This window comes from Theobroma cacao, chromosome 2, assembly GCF_000208745.1.
Source record: "Theobroma cacao cultivar B97-61/B2 chromosome 2, Criollo_cocoa_genome_V2, whole genome shotgun sequence".
Lineage (NCBI taxonomy): Eukaryota > Viridiplantae > Streptophyta > Magnoliopsida > Malvales > Malvaceae > Theobroma > Theobroma cacao.
The window spans coordinates 33,844,091-33,868,829 of NC_030851.1; the positions used below are offsets into that span (position 1 = coordinate 33,844,091).

The 24,739-nt window shown below is 32.3% G+C and overlaps 1 protein-coding gene across 1 annotated transcript; it reads right to left on the minus strand.

The window, feature by feature from the left end:
• On the minus strand, nt 1,101-1,725 carry LOC18609633 (anther-specific protein BCP1). Its single transcript, XM_018115098.1, has one exon. The coding sequence runs from the start codon at nt 1,585-1,587 to the stop codon at nt 1,270-1,272; it is 318 nt and encodes a 105-aa protein (XP_017970587.1). The 5' UTR covers nt 1,588-1,725; the 3' UTR covers nt 1,101-1,269.

A 24,739-nucleotide genomic window follows, 5' to 3' on the forward strand; every position in this document is an offset into this window, starting at 1 on the left:
CAAGAGCAAAAATTCTCGAAAACAGTTCCTTCAAAATCCATTTATCAAGCCAGAAATGGATATGGTTGCCATCACCCACAACCAGATGCATATTAGAGTTAATCTGTAAAAAAAAAAACTCGTCAGTCATAGATAATGGTTTAAGAATATTTTTCCATACATTCAAATACCTCCTATTTGTGTTTGTCTCTAATAGAAGATTGGTGGGATTTCCATCTATTTTCTCCACTATGACCTCCCTCCACAAGCCATCTCTCTCACTCTCATACCTCCAAAGTCATTTATTAAGGAGGGTTCTATTTTTTAACTAAAGGTTAAGAATTCCGAACCCTCTATTTTCTTTGTAGTTGCACCTTTTGTTTTGTTCAATGTAATGAATCTTGTGTTTTTCTTCACTTCCATACCTCAAGAATCTTCTTTCAGTTTTCTCAAGCTCCCTTAACATGCCTTTAGGTATTTGGAAGATGAACATAAAAAAATTGGAAGACTCGCAAGGATAGATATAAGAAGTGTCACCCTCCCCCCAATAAATAAAATCTTGGCCTTCCAACTCTCTGTTTGTGTACATGTTGATAAGGATTACTTAAATTCAATGATGCAGTATCCAACAAAGCAACCCATTGATGACTGCCTCAACCTTGAAGGAGTCAATTCTGGTATGATTGACATAGAATGCGTATGCTCTCTCAACTGCAGAATAGTTTTGCCAACGGCCAATGAGCATCACCTGCTATTGCAATTAGATTTTATTTTCTTTGGTTGCTTGCTTTTTGGTTATACAAATGAAAATCCATAACTCAAATTTAAGATTTTTTCTCGGACCTCAATTCACCTTAATAAGTTGTATCATATGTGGCTTGCATCTTTGTTTTCGTTTCTCGTCATTATCTGGTGCAATTCTAACAACATCCAAATGCTTTGTTCTTTTCACCAATTTTTATGACCATACATTCAGTACACCTTAAATAAGGTCCTTCATTTAATTATAGTATTAGCTTGGGAAATTCAAAAAGAAGTGTATATATATTTCACATGATATGCCATGGATATTATGATGGAAGATAAAAGATTTGAACGAACAAATGGACACAAGCAACGTATATGCAAAAATTCTGCTTAAAATGCATTCCTTTATTCATAACAAATTCAACCAGTCTTGTGCAAACCTCAAATTACGATACAAACAATGTGAATTAAACGAACGAATAATAATAAGACAACTTTTCTCAGACCAAAACTAGAAAAGTTGTAGCATTAAGCGAAACTAATTTAGAAGACCAAGTAGCTAGCAACTGCAGCAGCTCCAGCGACAGCAGAGACCCCAAGGGTGGTTGCACCACTGCTAGGAGGCTGAGCAGCAGCAGCATTTTTTGCTTCATCCTCACTACCAACAGGGCCTTCAACAACAGCAGCAGCCTCATCACCAGTAGTTGGTGCGCTTGCTTCATCAGTGTTGCCAATGGTATCATCATTGATAGGTGTGGCGGCCTCGGCGCCTCCTTTGCTGCCAGAGGAGGCTTCACCAGCCGAAACCAACCCAACAAGGGCAATAAAGACCAATGCAAGAACAAGGATTTGGCGTGCCATTTTTTTTTTTTGTTTATTATTTGGTTGGAGTTAGATTTGTTTGAGGTGGTACGAGGGAGAACAAGAAGAAATCAAGATGCCAAGAATGCAATTGTTCTCTAGGATTTAATAATAGAGAAACACCCCACAACTGCGGAGGGAGTGGGAGAGATTTATATAATACTGAATTTGGACGAGAATGGAATGGCATCAACGTAATACGCGGGTTCAACGCCTTGTGCGGACTTAGGAAAACCATGCATGCATTTGCTTTCTTTATGCTGTATGCTGCGGATGTTGTTTCTTTTCCTTGTCTTCCATATTTAGGGAGAACAAATTTGGCTAATGCTATTATATTCGATTTTGTGGGGCAAAATTTAGAATACGTTTTTTTTTTTTCTTTTTTCTTTTTAAATATATATTCTTTTTATCAAATATAAATTTACCCAAAGATGATCTCTCAATTAGATCTTTAAATATAAAAAACATATATTTATTATTAAATCAAATACTCAAATCTAATATCATATATGGTTACACTTGAAAAATATAAAGTTAACTACTGTATTATGATTTATGATATAAAAATAATTTTGATTTGAATTTAAAATTTTTATTCATTTGAAATATTATTATGAGCAATCTTAAACAAAATTTTTTAAATCAATTCATAAGGTTTTCTCTTTAGTATGGTTAAATGAAAATTAAGTTTGAAAATCAAAATTGATAGATTGATAAAATTTAATGAGAAGATCGATAACATGTAAAAAATTGATTAAAAAAATGATTTATAAACAAAGTATAATAACTGTTTATAAGTTAGATATCTTTGTTTTTTTGTGCTTTGCCTTGCAAGTTGGAAATACAGAGATATTAACTTTGCTTATAATGGCAATGGCTAACCGATGTTTGAAGATATTATTTTGGTTACCTCCTTTATAGGGTCTATCACATATAGGACAGTTACATCAGCGACAGTTGACATGTTCAATAGCAAGTACTCTTGGTCAAAGCCCATTTGGATGCCAATGCAACTATGCAAGTGTTCCTTTGAATTCAAAGAGGGTTTTCTCTTACAAAATAGAATATGATAACTTAGTATTAATATATTCTTCGACATTCTATGAGTATGTACATAACAAATGCATCCCCATGTCTAACGTTGTGGAGTGGCCATGTCAAAGCCCTTTGTTGTTCATGGATTTACCGGACTCTTGGAGTTTTTGAACTCTTGTAGTGCAGATTGATAATACTTAGCAAACCAATTAATGATCATAGTTGTTCACATTTAGCCCAAGTTGATGTGTTGTGTTAATTTACTATCAACATATCTAGGTACTGTCAATGTAATCTTGTTTCCTTGATTATATGTAGTTTATAATTGCGAGAAGCTTTCCTTTCCAATAAGAATGGCACCTTTGTGCGCACTAGCTCATGTGCTTACATGCAGTGCACTTGCTAGGTTAAGTATTATGTAGTTGGTGGTTAACTTACATGCATTGTGTTATGAAAATCACCTAAGCAATAATAAAGATAAAATTTAGAGAAATCAAGTAACAAAAAAATCATAAAAATTTTGATAGTTTGGCCTATTGCTTAAGTTTACAAAGTGAAACAGTTATTCTACTATTGAGAAATTAAAGTACAATAAAATTGACTTTTATGGTTTTTCAAATTAACCTAAGAGTTCCTCTACACCCTCTCTCAATAGCCTCTAAACACTCATCCATACAACTCTAGTGCCACCTAGAGCAAAAAACAAAGATATAAGGTATTCCCTCTTTATGTCTTTCAAAGCACTACTACCTCTTCGAATGACTAAAGATCCACTTTTATATAAAAGTTCAAAGTAGAATAAGTTTAGAATTTAATGTGGAACAAGAAGTTTAAAACCGTACAACTAGTCAACATTATACACAAACAATAATCTTAATAAAATAAGATTTATAGTTAACCTAAAACTCAACAAACTTTCACCTTTGACTTGAATTCAAACTCCTTAAACCTTTTCCATAAGCCGCAACTAATTGCAATTCTCCAACTTCACCTACTTTCCAACACATTGAATAACTCCCCAAGCACAAGACTTTTCGAACCATTGGCCTTCAAAATTACCCTGACTACACATACTGAATTAAGCATGGTGCAACACTTAATTGCAAAAACGACCAATGCATTTGTGTAGTTGTCAAATCAATGGCGTTAATTGACTTCAAAAAAGGACCTCGAAAAACCTTCCAATTCATCAATAAGATTTGTCATCCTTTCATGATCGACAAATGAAATCTCATCTCACTTGGGTAGTTATTATCTTTTGTACATTGTTCCCATCCCTTTGAGGCCTTATATTTTAAACAATACAAACCATTATGTCAATTCCCTTCATTAGAACCATGTCGCATTGTGTGACTTTTACTGTTCCTTCATAGGTTGAAAATCCATACCTTTTGGAGTTTCATAAGCTTAATGATATTAGATGCTTACACATATTTCGGACAGAGGCCACACGACCCAAAGAACACATAACCTTATCAAACATTTTAATTGAAATACCTCATACTTTGATATGGTGACAAATAAAGCTTATCGGATGTGAATTGAGGCATAATAAGGTATTTTGGGAACTAAGGAGACAAGATAAAATTTTTTAAAATAAAATAATATCTTATTAATAAAATAATAGTAAAATATTAATATTTAACCGGATGTCGAAATCAGTCACGAAGAAGGATCATATGGTTGATCCAAGTGGGGGAGAAGATGTCAAGCCTGACTCTATAAAATACTTGTCATGGCATACATATGATGGATAACATGTTTGCATGCTAGAATAGTCTCAAAGAATTTACAAAAGTCGGTATTGTACCTAGAGGTACAACAAAGTTGATTTAAGCCTCGAACTAGATTAAATAGGGATTTTAGGGTGAAATTGAAAATTTTAAAGTCTTAGAATGACTTAAACTGGTGATTTGGGGTTCGGGGATTAATTTGGAGTCAAACCGAAAATTTCACTATTTAGGGGTAAAATGGTAATTTTGCCACTCGAGGACAAAATGGAAATTTTTTTTGAAAGATTTTGATCATATATGACTTATTGGAGTATGATTTGAGGTTGAGAAGTGAAAAATTTATAATCCTGATATTTTTCGGAGCTTATGGGTAAAATGGTAATTTTGCCACCCTAAGGGCAAAACAGTAATTTTCCACCACCAGGACACTTGTCCTGCACATGGTCTTCCCTTATCCTCATTTTGACCTTTGACTAATCATGTGGTGGAGAATGAAAGCATAATTATTAAAGTATAAAAAGAAAAATGGACCAATAAGCATGTGACACGTGTCAAACAAGGATATTTTATTATTTTCTATAAAAATCAGCCCATATTTATCCCATTCTTCTTCCCCATATTCGGCCACACCAAGAACAAAGGCAAAAAGGAAGAGAACAAACTCTAGGTGAAGAATTTCAAGAGAAAAAGTGTGAAAAATCAAGGAAAACAAGTGAAAAAGGTAAAATTTCTAAATTTAAACTTGAAATCTATTTTCCTTAAGCATGTCTCCTTATTTTTCATGGTTAGATTTCATGATTTCATAGTGAATTCATGGCTGATCAAAATGGGTATGGAGAGAGAATGATGTTGGATTGATTTGATTCTAAGTTATGTTAGTGTTTTTAATTAGTTTATTATGTCTAGAAACAAAACAACAAGAAAAGAATTCATTTTCCCCATCACCCATCAATGGCCGAATTTTCTAGGGAGGATATTGTGGCTGAAATTAATGATGTTTCATGATATTTTGGTGATATTTGATGTTTGGTGAGGCTGAAAATTAAATGAGAAATTTTGGTGTGAAAATCTGAATTTTTGCTCAACGAATAGACATGTGTGATTATTGACCCGAGATTGATAAATTGAATCTCATTCACAGTCACTGAGGTAATTTAGGTATAATTGGAGTGTAGAAAGTGAGAAGAATTGATTTGGAGTTAAATTGGAGATTTTAGCCGATTAGACCGAGTATAGTGTGACTTAGGTCGAATATCACATTTAAGCGATTAATCGGACATTTTGCATTCCATATCATGCATTAGTAGTCTAAATTAGTTTAATTTTGATTTAGTACCAATGTAGTAAGTTTCTCGATTTTGTACTGTGTCAAGGTGGTGAGTCCTCTGATAAAGGCAAGAAAATTGCACCCGAGAACCAGTAGTATGAGTACTTCAAAAATTCACACTCTAAACATTGTGAGTAACCTTATCATCATTTTAATTATCTAAAGTATGTTTTAATTCGGTTTTGGTGAAATTTTATGAAAATGAGTTAAATGGTTAATTTTAGGTTTTATAAACAAAATGTGTTTAAATGAAAAGATTTTATAAATTGTCTTGAAACTGAATGATGATTTTGAAAAGAGTAATTGGAGACCACTTGTTATGTTGTAAAATTTATGATTTGAATAAATGGCTTATGACAATATTTGCATGAATGGCTGAATTGGTATTTGTGTTGAAATATATGAAATGTGTATTTAGCCTTGAAAGGTTGTGAATTACAATAATTACCATATCATGTTATTGAATTTTATTGTATGGTGGGTTTAGCTTGCTGCAGTGGGCGAGTTTCTGTGGACCAGCCTATTAGAGGGGTACAGTAAACCCCTTTATATTTTACCTCAGTTAGAGAGGCGAGTAGGGTAACTTCCGAGGTATAACTTTTAGAGTTCACTTAACGCTAAACCACCACGTGAGGAAAAACTCGACCAACGCCAAGGAACGACTATATTTTTAAAATAAAAACATGATTTATGCGTACATAATTTTAATAGCCTTGGCGGACTCGGTTTGGGATAGCCCTCGACCAAGGTATCTCAGATAACTGAGTATGATAATAATTTTTGGCATGAGCCAAGCTTTTTAAGAAATTCATAAGCCATACCGATTACTTGATTTAAATAAATTGATTCATTTGGTTGAAATAAGTTGAAAGATGATAAATTACAGTTTGATGAAATGTTTTAATAGTCTCTTTTTACTCGACTTTAGATATTTTGAGTGATGTTTGTTTACTCACTGGGATTTTATAATCTCACCACCTTCCTTTCCACCCATTTTAGGCTCAGAATAGATTGTAGATAACTGATATCGGCGAGGATTACAGTTGGACTTGCCACATCCAAAACTGTAGGTTCATTTCTTTTGATACTTTTGGTCATTCGTGGGCCCACGTATCACTATAAATTAAATTCTTTACTTTGGTTATTTGTATTACTGTATGTAGGAATTTATTTTGCTTTTACGTTGTAAAAATTATTTGTGCAGTGTTCTTAAAATATTGTTTTATGAGAAAATTGAATATTTATTCAATATTTTTATTTTATTCTAACGGTCATAATTCCATTTTAAACGAATGTTTTAGACATCCAAAATTATTTTTGATTATGAAATATGTGTTTTCCACTTACGTACTACATTTTTAACTGATTTTGAGATTTTTGGAAAAAAAGATCAAAATACCCTTATGAGACAAAAATTATTATTTTATTTGTTTAAGTTGGAAATAGTTTAAAATCTTTTAGAATGTGGTATTTGGCAACAGTTACTCACAGGAGAAATAAGAAGCTGATATTAAAGCCTTGTGAGGTTCTAGTTGACATTCCGGGTAATGAATGTCGATCGGGACGTCTCGGCGGTTGTCACAGGCTCGATGGGAGTTCAGGGTCATGACATTAATTTTCACCTTTCTAAGACCTATGACCTTTACTGTTGACTTATCACCCAAAGTCAAATTTCCAACCATTCTTGAAGCAAATCAAAATAATCCTTTTGATAGTCTATGTGAGTGACACAAGTATAATCTAAATACCAATAAGAATTTACATGCATATCTTCTGAGATTGCCAAGATCACACAATCATCAACGTTAGTAACGAAAACACACTCACTTTTATTCTTATCACTTTCATCCTTTTTGTAGGACAATCCCTTCAAATATGTCCATATTGAAAACACTGAATACTTGTCACCCTTAGATCTCATGCCCATTAACTTACTCTTTCGAACCTCGACCACCAATGCTGAGTCAACTAAATCTCTATCTCCTTCACTAAACATTAACATTGCTTGTACTTAATCTAATGTTATCGTATCATTCTTGTAAATAAGAGATTCCATAATCTAAAACGATGCAAGGAACAATAGTGCCTTCTTTCCTCCACCCTAACGTTAACATCCTTCAATTGATCAATGATCCCATCAAATTCGTTCATATGCTTTATGAGATCTCTATTCTCCTCCATCTTTAAGTGATATAGCTTTTGCCTAACCTACAACTTGTTGGAAAGATTTTTTGCTGAATACACACAAATTTTTGGTCAAAATTTCTTGATTTGAAAATTTCTTGCTAATTTTTGCCATCATGGAGGCAATTTGTTCATATTTTTCTCTTATGCTTGTCGTTAAAGATTCCAAAGTCTTCGTAAGAAGCGTAACTTGTTCTTCTAGAGATGCTGTTCCAGTTGTCATGACAGTCATCACTGCAGAATTTGCTTTTGACGAAGAACTTTGGTGAGGGGATGATGAAACAGAGCTACTGCTTGAATAGCTATGTAAAGCCTAACCTTATAAAATACTTGTCATGACATACATGTGATGATAGCATGATAGCATGATTGCATGCTAGGAGAGTCTCGAAAAATTTACAAAAGTAGGTATTGTACCTAGAGGTATAATAAAGTTGATTTAAGCCTCGAACTAGATCAAATAGGAATTTTAAGGTGAAATTAAGAGCGTCACAGTCCAAGGATGACTCAAAATGGTAATTCGGAGTTTGAGGATCAATTTGGAGTCAAACCGAAATTTTCACCATCTAGGGGTAAAATGGTCATTTGCCACCTGGGGACAAAATGAGAATTTTTAGAAAAGATTTTTTGGCCCCATTTGGCTTATTAGAGTATGATTTGAGGTTAAAAAGTGAAAAAAATTTGAATCCCGGTATTTTTCAGAGCATAAGGGTAAAATGGTAATTTTACCCTCTTAGGGGCAAAACAGTAATTTTCCACCACCAAGACATTTATCCAGCACATGGTCTTCCTTTATCCTCATTTTTGACCTTTGACTAATCATGTGGTGGAGATAAAAGGTTTAAAATTTTAAAGTTTTAAAAATGGACCAATAAGAAAATGACAAGTGTCAAACTTAGGATATTTTATTATTTAACTAAAAAAAATCAGTATAAATCAGCCATTATCACTCCCAACATTCGGCCAAGCAAGGAAGAGAAGAAAAGAAAAGAAAGAAAAACCCTAGGGAGGAAAAACTAAGGAAAAATTGTTGAATTTTCAAGAAATTGGTGACTAAAGGTAAGATTTTTAATATTAAGCTTGAAATTCATCTTGCCCATGCATTCTTTTCCATTTTCCATGAATTAAATTCAAGTTTTCATGAGGGGCAATATGCTGGCCAAATTTAGAGAGAGAAAGTTGGTGATGAATTTAGTTGAATTTCAAGGTAACTTAGTGTTTTTAGGTGTTTAGTAACATTTAGTATGAAAATTAAGCAAGAAATCCACATGCCCATTATAGAACCTATCTTGGCTGAATTTTATGGGTGAGGATTGATGATGAATTTGGTTGTTTTTCATGCCATTTAGATGTATTTAGTGTTTAGGAATATCGAAAATCGAAAACGGGTACCGAAAAATTTTACTCCCGTTGTTGGCAATTTGCACCATAATGAGAGATATTTTGGTAATTGCACTTAGAATAGACTTGTAGTGAGGTTTGTGGAATTTTGGAGAGTACTGGAAGTGCAATAATTTATTGATTGGTGGGTTATTGAATTAGTCACTGCACTAGGCGGGTTTCCGTGGACCAGCCTATTAGAGGGGCACGGTAAACCCCGTTATATTTACCTTAGTAGGAGAGGCGCGAAGGATATCTCCTAAGGTACGATAGAGTTCACTTCACGCCGAACCACCACTTGAGGATGAACTCTGCCAACGCCAAGGGATGGCTAAACTATGTTTTTATGAGTAGTTATTAACTTAATAACCTTGGCGGACTCGGTTGAATGCCTCGGCCAAGGTATCACCGAGTATGATTTTTGGCATGAGCCAAGTTTTTAAGAAAATCATAAGTCGTGATGTGTATTATAATGAAATGTGTTGTTTTATATGATTTGAAACAAGTACAAAATGTTGTGGATTATGGTATGATGAAAAATTAACTGTCTCCATTTACTCGGCTTTAGATGTTAATGACGGACTTTGTTTACTCACTGAGTTTATGAAAACTCACCCTTTCTTTTTTAACCATTTCAGGTTCAGGAGTCGATTTCATCAAGGATTTCTTTTGGACTTACTTCCTTGGAAATCGTAGGTCTACATTCTTGCACACTTTTGGTTATCTCGGGGTCCATATGCCACTGTAGGATAATTTTGAATATCTGGTTTACTGTATCACTATGTGTATGAATTTATTTTGTTCTTACGTTACAAAAATTATTTATGCATAGTTCTATAAAAATTGTTTTATAAAAAAATGGATGATTTAGATTACAAAAATTTATTTTTAATTGAAAATGGATATCTTTCTACCATACGTTGTATTTTTTTCAGGTTTCAAAATTTTTAGGTAAAAATGACCAAAATACCCCTGTGATGGCGAAAATTTTATTTTGATTGTTTTCAATCTAAAATAGTTTATATTCTCTTAAAACTAGATATTTAGTAACTATTGTTCACAGAAGAAGTGGAAAACTGATGCAAGAGCCTTGCAAGGTTTCGGTTGACATATCAGATAATGAATGTTTACCGAGACTTCGCGGCGGTTGTCACGGGCTCGAAAGGGAGTGCCGGGTCGTGACAAGCTATGTCAGTTAAAATTATACTACGCAAGTATACGTATCGAATATATAGTATATAAGTAAGCAGAGTATCGATCCCACAGATAATTAATCTAAAATTTTATCAAGTACTAAAATTATAATAATTTTATCTTATCCAAACAATCAAAATTAATTAATTAACTAAAACTAATTAACCAAAATTTAAACCAAAAAGAAAAATCAAAGTAATAATAATTTAAGTAAATATCAAATCAAACAAGCTTAGGATTACAGTATCCCTCACACTTTATCTAAATCTTACCTCTCTTCCTTAACTTAATTTAATAGGTTGAATTGCTAACCTATAGTTCTAAATTATTTATAAGGGTCTCCCGACTTATCTTATAAAAATATATTTTAACAAAAACAGTATATCCCTATGTGAATTAAATTAAAATAGATTTATTAAGTTTATGCTCTAATTTGGCTATATATGGCCTATAGGTATATCCCTATCCTATACGCAAATCAATTAATATGATTATATATTATCTCAATTTTAATCTACACTAAATTTCCTTTCGCAAGTTTGTTTAGGTTCTTAAATTAATTTAATTGGTGGCTAAGCAATTAAAAGCATTAAGAACAAATTGGAATAAATAATTCAAATCCCATTGAAGATAAGTAAGAAAGAGATTAAAAATTTATATTACACGTGAGTTCAATTGCAATCCTAGAAAAAGAAAATTAGCTACTTATGATTGCAAAGACAAATAACATTATAATAATTTCAACCATTAAGAGAAACAAGAAAAATAAAAGCCAAGGAAGAAAACAAAACAAATATTTGCCGCATTGCTCTCCAAGTTTCAGCCTCAACTTCTAGCTTTTTGAATCTCCAAAATTCTCTAACCTAATGTTCTTAAAAATATCCTATTTATACTAATAAAATTAACCTATAATTCCCTAAATTGACCTAGGATTTAATTGGGCTTAAAAGTGTAATGAGAGGCCCAAAAAATCAATTGTCAGCTTTTAAAAATTTCCATTCCCGTCATAGTACATCTAACTATTTTCTGACACAATTGTCTCTATCTTCAAGGTAGAACTGAGTAAAGTGATCTTCATAAAAGTTGTAGATCCAACTCTTAGCTTCCCAATGGTCTAAGAATCACATCATTTGGAGTTCTGTAGCACAAGTTATGGCTAAAATACTGAAGCATATGTAAGTAGACTTTCGGATCTTTCAAAACCTTACTTTCCAAAATTAAGCCCAATTCCTTTAGTTCTTATGAAAAATATAAAAACTAATAAATAATAACCAAATTAAACGAAATAACATAAAATTATAATAACTCACTTTACAATAAACTAATTATAAAAAAAACTAAAAATAAGTAAATTATAATTGAAAATTAAGGATTAGCTAATATTTAATAACAAAATTGGACTAAAATAATTATATAAAATAGAATTATCAAGCTATCATGTTCCTTGAGTTGATTTATACTTGATCCCTTAGAGGAAACAAGTTGCATAGTAGAGACTTCTTCAGAACTTGGGGAATAAGCATCATATAAAGGATTTTGGTTAAGGATTAAGAAAGTCTGCTCATACAATTTAATAAGAGCTCCTGTCTTTCTTAAAGTACCATATGGATGTGTTGGAACATTTGTGCTTGATGATGAGGTTGGAATAACTGTAGGATTAACTCGAGCAGGCTTGACAACGGATTTGTTGACGAGATTTTTCTTTGGATCCATTTGTGATTTGAAAATTCGTTTAAAGAAAGAAGATGAGAGGCACAGACTGTCTCACCAGGTGTGCCAGAAATTTGTGCACACAAATTTCTCATTAAAATTTCTTGACTTAAAAAATTATGAGACAAATACAAATATTTGATGTGAGCTATAATTTCTTGAAATTCTTCTGATTAATTTCCTCACTTTGTCTTCAAGAGTCACGAACTTGGACTTAGTCTTGATCACGAACTTGATATCTTCGCTTCAAGGGTCTTCATGACTTGATTTTGATTGCAAACTATATTTGATATCTTTATTTCAAGGGTTTTCACGACTCAATCTTGATCACGAACACTTGATATCTTCGCTTCAAGTGTTTTCACGATTTAATCTTGATCACGAACATTTGATATCTTGATCACAAACTTCGCTACCGTTTGATCACGAATTTCACTATCGCTTGATATCTTCACTTTAGAAATCTTCTATTCTTCTCGATCTCTGAAATGCTCTGAATCTTGGAATACCTTCGAATCTTTGAATACCTTTGAAAGAATTCAAATGGCTTAGAAAAGCCCTCTTATTTATAATGCCAGGTGGGAGACTTAGATGAGAATGTAGTTTCTTTAAATTAACTCTAAATTATTTTAATTTAATTATAGATAAATTATGATGACTCATTGAAAATCTTTTGATTGGCCAAACTTTGAGTCATTGAATTTTGATTGGTCGAACTTAAGGTTTATCTCTAAATAAATTTAGAGATAAATTAACTAATCAAATTTGATTTTTTATCTCTAAATTATCATAAATATTAAAGATAAATTAAATAACCACTAATTAAATTTTGATTAGTCAAAAATATGAAATTATCTCTAAATTACCTAGATTTATTTGGAGACAAATTGGATGACTAAAAATTAAATTTTGATTGGCCCAATTTAAATATTATCTTCAAATTATCTCAAGGGACAAATATATGACACATAAGTGAATTGATTGGACTATGGGTCTTTGAAATAATTGAACTAATATATTAATTATTTTATAATTAATTATATGGTTATGACATCATCAAGTCCACATAGCGGCACGTAATTGGACGATAATTTTTTCCCTTATACAAAATCTTCTCAAACTTTTCCCATAACCCTGAAGTAGAATCCTCATCAATAACATGGTTAAACACGTTATCCCTAATGTAAAGTGTACACACAAATTTTTCATCGAATATTTAGACTTAAAATTATAAGACAAATACAAAGATTTGATGCAAGCTACAATTCTTGAAATTCCTCTGATTAATTTCTTTAATCTTCATCTTTTAGAGTCATGAACTCGAACTTGATCTTGAATATGATTTGGACTGGATGATTTTGTTGTCAAAGGTCTAAGCGACTTGAACTTGATCATGAACTAGACTTGGAAACTTCACTTCAAGGGTCTAGGTGACTTGATCTTGATCATGAGCTAGAACTTCGTTTTAAGGGTGTAGGCAACTTGATCTTGATCACGAATTAGAATTTGAAACCTTCGTCTTAAGAAATCTTCTTTTATTGATTGGATGGTCCCCAAATGGCTTAAAGGAGCACTGTATTTATAGTGCTAGATGAAAGACTTTCATAATGATTTAGTCAATTTGAACTATCTCTAAATTATTTTAATTTAATTAGAAATAAATCGTGATGACTCATAGATAGTTTTTTGATTGGCCAAACTTTAAGTCTGTCAATTTGATTGGTCGAATCTAAGTTTTATCTTTAAACTATCTTAATTTTATTTATAGATAAATTAAATAATCAAATTTGATTTTTATCTTCAAATTATAATAATTTTTAGAGATAAATTAGATGACCAATTGGTAATTATTAATTGGTCAAAATATGAATATTATTTCTAAATTATCTTGATTATTTTAGAGATAAATTGGATGATCAATAATGAAATTTTAATTGGTTTAATTTAAATATTATCTTTAAATTATCTTAAGGGATAAATATATATGACACATAGGTGAATTTTAATTGGTGTCTTTGAAATAATTCAACCAATAAATTAATTATTTTATTATTAATTATATGGTGTCTTTGAAATAATACCACCAATAAATTAATTATTTTATAATTAATTATATGGTGTCTTTGAAATAATCCAACCAATAAATTAATTATTTTATAATTAATTATATGATTATCTTTAATGATGTCATCAAGTCCATGTGAGGGCTCGTAATTCATCTTTGAAAATTTTCTTCCATTTACCAATTCTAAACATGTGGCGTTTTGTAATTGGATGATAATTTTTCTCTTCCACAAATGCTCCCTCAAGACTTGTTCATATATGATTTTGAATGTGGCAAGTGGGCAAGTCTTGAAATTTAAATTATTTTGTCACCAATATTTTCTTACAAAATTTTTTTCTAAGATATCTTAGAATCCTAATATGCCTTGGTAGATTTGCAATTCAAGTTTAATTCGAATTATGCATACCCCACTTACAAGCAAAAGAATTACAATCTAGAAAGAATATCTTGCAATAGAATTAGAATCTTGGAAGAGTTATTTTGCAATTGGTATTGCATTCCTTAATCAACTAGGATTATTTTTTACTCTATAAAAATAGAGCTCCCTTGCAAACATTATGCACATCAAAATATTAGAATCCTTACAATTGGTCATATTTTCGGTTGCCATTACTTTTGTTCGTGCAACAATTTATACTTGTAAATCCAAGATTTCCATAATCAACGTCAATTAGAAGTTCCCTACTTCTTGGTGGTAAAAGCATATTTACTTCTTTGAAATCCTTTCTTTTTCTCATTTTGTAAATATGGTTATAAATACTTGATTTTGGTTAACACCTATTCTGTAAAAAATTATTTTACAGCAAAATATTGTTCAGAGAATAATGAGAATAACCATTACAAGTGAAGCACTACTTCACGCAGAATAATTAAAACAAATGAAGTACTACTTCATGTAAAATAATTAGAATAAGTGAAATACTACTCCACGCAGAACAATTAGAATAAGTGTAGTACTACTCCATGTGGAACAATTAATATTATTAGAATAACCACTTCACACAAATAGTAGTGAAAGCAACCCAGAATAAGTGACAGGGTTCATGGGTTACTTTGATCGTAGGATGTTTTAGAGAGTTTGGCTTGGTGGCTCAAATATGGATGTAGTTAATAGGTCTTCCTCTTAACCTTTTCCTGAAGTACAAGTGTTTCACCTTCTTACCCTATTCTTGTATACCTGTTCACATACACCTTCTTCTCTTGTACTTTTTCATGTACAGTTTCTTTTTTTGTACCTTTTCACGTATACCTTTTCTCTATTACCTTTTATTCGAGAAGAAGTCTTATTACACCCAATTACAATAACGATTACTCATATTAAAGCTTTTCATAATGATGTCATTCATTAGGCACATTAAAGCCTATTCTTGAGTAATCGCCATTTTTAGCACTATATATAAAGTCTCATGATTCATTTAGAGGGGTTCCCTTCCTCTTGGAGCTAACACATTCTCCTTCAGAGCTTTCTCTCTGATTCTCTTTTACTTCATAATTCTTTGTTTATTGTCTTCCACCAACCATGACACTCAATGTTTCAACAACTACTTCAATCTTCTTTTTCATCGCCTCTGGTGCATCCTTTATTTGTTTGCAATGCTTCTTCTCCTTATCACAAGAACCTTTTTACATTTTGACGACTCTATTGAGGAGGAGTGATTGCATTAGGTAGAAGCTTACTAGGAAAAACTTTGTGTTAATGGAAGAGATGGAGAGTTCCATTGGCAACCAAGATGCACCTGCTCCCTCCTACATTCAAGATCTGATGAAAATGATCCAAGCTTCTCATAAGAGGATGCAAACATTGGAGGACGATAATAGGCAAATGATGGAAACTATATCTTAACTCGTGTCTTCTACTACCACCACTTCGCAAGCCCAACCTGTGCACCTTAATGAGAGTGCACCTAATGGAATCACTCTTCTAGTTACAAACACTAAGGGGAATGAAGGAAATGGAGAAAGTGCAGTTGATGTAGTAACTGCTGCAAACCCTAATCCAACCAACACCACTACTGTAATTACCTTAGCAACTACCTCAATTGCAGTAATTCCACCTACTCTTACTCAAGGATTTGTGACAATGGAAGAGCTCCAAAGGTTGTTAGATAAAAAAAACAATAGCTTGAATTTTTCTGAGTTTGATCTCAAGTTGCCTTATTTGAGCAGTGTAGTTGAAAAACCATACCCTAAGGACTATATTAGCCCTAAGTTTAAATAATTCAATGGTAAGACTGGAGATGCATAGGAACATGTCATGAAGTTTGTGGAGACTCTTGGAGTTGTTGGATTGGATGATGTCCTGAAGTTGAAAGAGTTCTCCAAATCTTTTACTGAAAAGGCTTGTTCATGGTATGTTAATCTCATCCTTGGTTCTGTTGAATCTTAGAGTCAAATGTGTAGGATGTTTAGAAAGAAGTTCTTTTTTACTCAAGAGAAGGTTACTCTCCTTAAGTTGGGAAGACAATATCAAAATTCTAGAGAAGACTTCATAGGGTACATCCAACGCTTTAGAGAAAAGGTGTTGGACATATAACAATCTCATGATAAGAAGGAACTAGTGAAGGTCTGTATCCAAGGGATGTTTGATGAGTGTAGGTTACATTTGGAGAATTTACTCTTCCAACCTTTGTTAGCTTGGTGGAAACTACATGAAGAACCAATAATACGGTTCTTGAGTGTAGCAACAATTCCCATTTTTACCTTGGTGCATTAGGTAAAACCCTAAACCCCACCAACAATAGAAGAGAAATCCAACCCAAGATATTGTCAGTATGATAGAATAATTGGCCATTCACTTCTTGAATGTAGAGACTTGTGTAAAATATTTCACAAAAAGATACAAATATGAGAGTTACCAATTGGTAACAACAAGGTCCAGAACAATATGCTTCCTGCTCATGTATGATACTTCTATGACTTTGACTCTTCATTACTTTATGAATTGAAATTTGATATTTAGAAAGGAAAAAAAATTCATATTTAGCCGCTAGCCTTTTTTGCTTATACTTTGGCCGCAATTATATTATACTATTGGTCGCAAGCTTTATCGCTCATTCGTTGACCAAAGCTCGTCACTCATATTGTAGTCGCAAGCTTTATTGCTCATATTTAAGCTGAAATGATATTTTTTTTTATTGGTCGCAAGCTTTATTGCTCATTCTTTGATTATGATTCATTACTCATATTTTAGCTGTTAGCTTTATCACTCATAATTTGGTTTTAATAATGTTATGCTATTAGCTGCAAACTTTATTGCTTATTTTTTGGCTCTAGCTTATTACTGACAAATTGGTTGTAGCTCTTACGCTTACCTATTTAAAGGGTTAAAATAATCTTTTTGACATCAGGTTAAAAGTTAACCTCCTTGATCTAAAGTTGATATTTCCTTCTGGCCGCATATAGTAATATGATGAGTAAGCATGTAACATTCATATAAACAACATTATTTTGATGAGTCTTCAAAACTAACAAAAGAGTAGCCAACTCTTGAGTTCCACAGAGAAAAGTCACTATTTTTTATTATGATAGGAGAAATCATTTAATTATTTTTAAGAAGAGGCGCAATTCATTTAAATGGGTTTTCTTCCTCCCAGGGCTAACACATTCTCTTTTAGAGATTTTCTTTCTAATTCTTGTTTACTCCATAATTCTTTTCTTGTTGTTTTTCACCTACCACGACACTTAGTACTTTAAGAACTGCTCCGATCTTCTTTTCTGTCACCTCTAGTGCATCATTTACTTGTTTGCAATGCTTCCTCTTCCTATCATAGGAACTTTTTTTACAATGGTAAACCAATTGCAATCTTTGTCTCTTTAATTCTACAAACTTGCCATGCTACAAATTACGCAAACTCCCATTATTTTTTCGTGTTACAAGCTTATTGTTAAGTCAAAAGATCCATGCATATCATCAAGGTTTAAGATGCCACGTTAAGTCAACTTCCTGCCACGCCAAAAACTCACCAACTTTATAATTGCCTTTTGTTCTTTATCTGTTAATTTCATATTGTCCCTTTTTTTTTTCTTAAATATTTAACATAAGTCTCCTATATCCATATCCTTGATTAGAATAAAGAGGAACAAATATAGGCTCCAAGTCGCCAAAGGTATAAAAAGATGCTGTTAGTATTTGATAATTACAAACAAATTCTTTTAAGTTTAAGGTAAAATAGTCCTGATATCCCATCAAACCACCATCAATTAGGCTTTTTGGTGCCTTATTTGTATATATATATATTTTAATTGTTTTCTTGATTAATTGCTTTCTTCACTTAGACTAATGATATGATTTTCTTTTAATAGTTAAATTTAAAATCTATTAGTCTATAATCAAGACAAGCCTAAATAGGAGTGCAAGAAATTGATAGCAATAGCCTTAGTGAGTGCACAATTGTTGATCTTATAATAGCATAATTGTTGATCCTTAAAGGGTGCTCTTTATAATAGCATACAATATGTTGATCCTTGGAGGGTGTTTTTTTTAATAGCATACAATTATTGATCCTTAAAGATGCTCTCTATAATAGTACCATTGTTGATTCTTGAAGGGTTGTTGATCCTTAAAGGTGCTTTTAGAATAGCACAATTGTGAATCATCATGGTATACTTCAAGGCTTACAAAAATCAACTTGTCATTCTTTCCAAGAAGGATGAAGATATGAAGGAGTTATTTCTTCTCATAGTGAGACCTATATCTGGTCAAATTTTGCCATCTTAATTACTTAATGCTCTTACAACTTTGAAGGAATGGATTTCTAAATCGATCAAAATTTCACAATATTCTTCAAAAGTGCGACATCTTCAATCCTATTTTTATGATAAGAGTTTTAGTTAAGAGGACTTTGTCACCTTTGGAAGTCACATAATTTTTGTTGAGGCTTATTAGGGAAGTTCTTTCAAGATTAATGGAGAATTTAATTATATCCCCTAATATTAGGAGTAGATTGAAGATGTGTTATTTTGATGTAAGAAACTTTTATGTGATATAAAGATGGTTGATGCTCTTTATGCGTCCTTATATATATATGATTGTAATCAGGATGTCATTCGAGCATTTTGTGAGGGGTGGTGTCTAACCATGAACACCCTTCATACTACTTTCAGAGAGGCTTCCTTATCATTATGGGATTTACACAAATTGGGTGGTCTTTTTGTTCGTGGTTGGTTTTATAATAAAGCCATTCCATCTACGAAAGAATTGATTGGTGCTGGTGCTAACGGGATATTTCTTCCCAAAAGTTGTGAATACTTATATGTTGCCTTTCATTATTTGCATGAAAGAAAAGATGGTCAAGGCAAAGTCTTTGTTGACAGTTAGATCAACTTTTGGTTTTGAGGTAAATTTGTTATCAAAGGCCACTAACTTGTAAAGTAAAGAAGTCAACTTGCTCAAAGATCACGCATAACCCTATCGAAATTATCAAGAAACATGAAATTTGGGCCTCGATTGGAGCTAAGGCATGCGACGAAGTTGGTGTTAAAGAAAATTGTGAGAATGATACTTTGCTACTTTCTTTTCTTGTTGGCTCTGTGAATTTGTTTTTCCAAGCATAGAATTAACCATTCGACTAGAGACATTTAAGATCGCTAGCCTCATAATTACTGGCTCTAAAGCTGTTAACCTTGCGATTCTAGTGCTTGTCAATTTTTATCAAGGGCTTAACAAGATTGCTTTTTCTACTCAACCTAGTTTTTCAAATTCATGTTTTCCTATTCACTATTTTAAGGTCGGTTGAGTCATTATTTTGATACTCACTTTCCAACTCCATAAGAAATAATTAGACCCATGATGGTGAAGTTTTTTGGAGAAGGTGGGGCCAAATATTTTAGTGAACAAGAAACTTGTAAGTTAATTGACAAAAAATTAGTGTGGGATGCTAATTTATATTCCAAAAATCGAGATGAGGTTATCATCAATACTAGGCCACTTGATCCTTCACGACATTACTACTTAGTTAGCGTTTGGTCTAGCTATTTACCTATTCGATGCCACAACACTATCATTGTAGAGCTTTATAGTCCTTATAGATTTGGAAGACAATTTGGCTTTTGCTAAGATGTCCTAGGAATCTTAAGATTGATATTCTCTAGCAAACTTGTATCCTTTCCAATACACAGTCAAAATTAATTTCTCTAGCATGTCATCTAATGTTTAATGATCATGCCATTGCAAGCTATATGGAATGGTGGTCCCAAGTTCATGATCTTTACCTTGAACATGGTATTGAAACTTTGATTTCCAGTACCCATCAAACACCATCCAAATGATTGAGGCAACAAAAGGAAAGGCCTTCCAAAATTGAACAAGACAAGAATAAGATGTTTGTTGCAACCAATCTCTGTAGGAGAAAGGAACGTAAGGAACTTTCAAAAGCGCAAAGCCTTCGATTACTTCAACGTACAATTTTTGAACAAGTAACTCTTGAAAAAAATTTTGAGCACAAAGGTGCAACAACTATTGAAAACTTTGGTAGTGAAACTGATTGTGAGAGACATTAGAAATGAGTTACACCTAAGAAGCAAAAGCTATTGAACCCTTTTGGTTTTTCATTTCTTGAAGACGTTCCTAACTGTTATTTACTTTTAGAAAATTTTGATGGTCTTGTAACTATATCATGAATTTCTAATTTTTTTTATGTTTTATGGGACTAACTTTTATTTATTTATTTATTTATAGTTTCAAAGCTAAGACCTAGCCAAAGAGGTTATTGATGAGGTAGTTCCTACTAATAGTGAGGCTTTAGTTTTTAATCCACATGAATTTAACAAACTTGCAATTGAGATAGGAAACTGTTTTGCTCGAGATATTCCGGACAAGTCTTTAAATCAAGAAAATACTTCTCCTCATGTAATTATTAAAGAAATTGGTGATTCTTTTAAGAGTGAGACCAAGTTGTGTGCCGAGGTTAGTCATCTTGCACCTCTAAGAGTTTTTAAATTCAGTATTGACAAGGTGATCCATGATTGTCATTCGAAGCTTGTCATGACGCTATGGGAGATTATTCAACGAAAGATTGTTAGAACTCCTTTCAATTAAGTTTCTTCCTTTTTTATGGAGGTTCAACAGGTTCTTGATGTAATAGGAGGGGTCGAGATTGTTGATTCATCCTTATTGAGTCATCCTTTTGTAGTACGTCTGCAAAAGATCAAACTGAGAAGCTTCAAGAACTTGCAATTTGTCTTAAAGATATGGGAGTCACTTAAGACCAAATTTGTTAGCCATGTTGATGATTTGCAAATTGAGTTGACAAATTTTGAAAAGGAATTGAATGCTTTGTGTCGCAAAAAGGATAAGATTGAATCTTCTTTTAAAAAACAAAGGGAAGAAGTGCAAAGAGGGAAGCTAATATTTCTTAGATTAATGAAGAAATAACTTCTATCAAGTCTTTTTCAATTTTGAGTGAAAGCGAAGTTAATTTTTTAAAATTGTTATAGAATATGTTGGAATCTTCTCGAGAAGAGCTAAAGAACTTCAGGTGGAAACCTTGATTTGATTACTTCTTTATTCATGTAGCTCTAGCTTTTCTCTCTTTTTTTTTTTTAGGATTTAGACATTTAAAATTTTCTTTCACATTGTAATGCATTTCAAATTAGCAATATAAAAATCAATCTTGATTATTTCTTTTCTTTACTTGTGAAGAAATTTAAAAGATATTATTTTATGAAACCTCTAAGATACTTTGCATTCAAGAAAATTTCTAGTCACCAATCAAATTGCAAAATAATTCTATAAAGCCTGACCTTATAAAATACTTGTCATGACATGCATGTGATGAATAGCATGTTTGCATGCTAAGAAAGCCTCGAAAATCGTTAAAAGCTTGTAGTGTACTTAATAGTATAACTAAGTTGAACTAAGCTTTGAACTAGATCAAATAGAAATTTTAAGGTGAGATTAAGAGCTTCACAATCTAGGGATGACTCAAAATGGAAATTCAGAGTTTGAGGATCAATTTGGAGTCAAACCGAAATTTTCACTATCCAGGGGCAAAATGGTCATTTGCCACCTGGGGATAAAATGAGAATTTTTAGAAAAGATTTTTTTGGCTCCATTTGACTTATTGGAGTATGATTTGAGGCTGAGAAGTGAAAAAAAATTGTAATCCCTGTACTTTTTGGAGCATAGGGGTAAAATGATAATTGTACCATTCTAGGGGAAAAATTGTAATTTTACACACCCGACACTTGTCCAACACATGGATTTTACCCAATTTTATCATGGATAATTGAAGGGATTTATATGGTGGAGAGAAAAAGCTTAATAGTTAAGAAATAAAAATGGGCCAATGAAATGTAACACGTGTCAAGTTAATATCCATTTATTTTTTTAGCTTTAAAATCAGCAAAAATCAACCTATTTTCTCTTCATGTGGCCGGCCATAGTAAGAACAAAGAGAGGAAAGGAAAAACACAAAACCTAGGTGGGAAAATTGAAGAAAAAGTGTGAGATTTCAAGGAATCAAGCAATCAAAGGTAAAATTTCTTGATTTTGACTTGTGATCTACCTTTCCCATGCATTTCTCCTTATTTTCCATGATTAAATTTCATGTTTTCATGGTGAATTCATGGCTAACCAAATGGGTATGGAGAGAAAATGAAGTTGGATTGATTTGATTATAAGTTATGTTAGTGTTTTTAGTTAGTTTAGCATATTTAGAAACAAAACAACAAGAAAAAAATTCATTTTCTCCCATTAGCCATAAGCGGCCAAATTTTCTAGGGAGAATATTGAGGCTGAAATTGATAATATTTCATGATATTTTGGTGATATTTGATGTTTGGTGAGGCTAGAAATTAAATGGGAAATTTTGGTGTGAAAATCTGAATTTTTGCTTAATGTATAGACATGTGTGATTTATGTTTCGGACTGATAAATTGAATCATATTCACAGTCATTGAGGTATTTTAAGTATAATTGGAGTGTAGAAAGTGAAAGAAATCGATTTGGAGTTAAATTAGAGGTTTTAGCCAATTACACCGAGAATAGTGCGAATTAGGTCGAATACCGTATTTAAACGGCTATTCGGACATTTTTGCAGTCCATATCATGCATTAGTAGTCTAAATTAGTTTAATTTTAATTTAGTACCAATGTAGTAAGTTTCTCGATTTTGTACTATGTCTAGGTGGTGAATCCTCCGATAAAGGCAAGAAAATTGTACCCCGAGGATCGATAGTCAGAGTACTCTAGAACTTTGACTCTCGAAATAGTGAGTAACCTTATCATCATTTTAATTATCTAAAGTGATCTTTTCATTCGATTTTGTGAATTTTATGGAAAATGAATTAAATGATTAATTTTTCGCTTTTATAAATAAAATGTGATTTAATGAAATGATTTCATAAAATTTCTTGAAATTGAATGATGGCTTTGAAAATAGAGTAACTGGAGACCACTTGATGTGTTGTGATTTATGGTTTTAATTGATTACTTATGATTATGTGTTGGCATGACTCGCTGGGATTGTGGGTTGTGAACTGTATGAATTGTTCTGTTTTACATTTACAGGTTGGGTAGTATAATATTAGTCATGTCATGCTGTCAAAATTTTATTGTATGGTGGGTTTAGCTTGCTGCAATAGGCAGATTCTGTGGACCAGCCTATTAGAGGGGCACGAAATTCGGATATATATATATATATATATATATGTACCTCAGTCGGAGAGGCGCGTAGGATATCTCTTGAGGTATGGACAGAGTTCACGTCACGCCGAACCACCTCGTGATGATGAACTCTGCTAACCCTAAAGAATGGCTGTGTTTTTCAAACCAAAAATATGTTTACGTGTATACAAACTTTTTAACAGCCTTGGCGGACTCGGTTAGATACCTCGGCTAAGGTATCCCCGAGAATGATTTTGGCAGGAGCCAAGCTTTTAAGATACTCATAAGCCATGTTGAATATTTAAATGAAATGAATATTTATGTTATGAAATACATATTGAGATGAAATATTTTAATTATCTCATTTTACTCGACTTTAGATATTTCGGATGATGTTTGTTTACTCACTGGGATTATAAAATCTCACCACTCTTCTTTTCACCCATTTCAGGTTCAGATTAGGCTGTAGATAGCTGAGTTCATCGAGGACTACCCTTGGATTTGCATTCCTTCAAATTATAGGTTCACAATCCTCTTTACTTTTGATTATTCGGGGGCCCACTGATCATTGTAAATTAAATTAAATACTTTAGCTTACTGTATTACAGTATGTATGAATTTATTTTGCTTTTACGCTACAAAAATTATCTACGTATAACTCTAAAAATATTGTTTAATAAAAAAAATAATATTTTACTTAATATTTATTTTATTTTCCTATTAAATCCAAATAATCGAAATTTTGTTTTAAATGAAGAATTTAGACTTTAAAACTCACTTTTGATTATGAATTATATGTTTTGTACTTGTATATTACATTTTAACTGGTTTCGAAATTTTTGAGGAAAAATGACTAAAATACCCCTATGAAATGAAAATTATTATTTTATTTGTTTTGAGTTGGAAACAACTTAAAATCTT

What these genes read in the sequence shown, in the direction of transcription:
- LOC18609633 (XM_018115098.1), bottom strand. Translation starts at nt 1,587, where the DNA reads ATGGCACGCCAAATCCTTGTTCTTGCATTGGTCTTTATTGCCCTTGTT.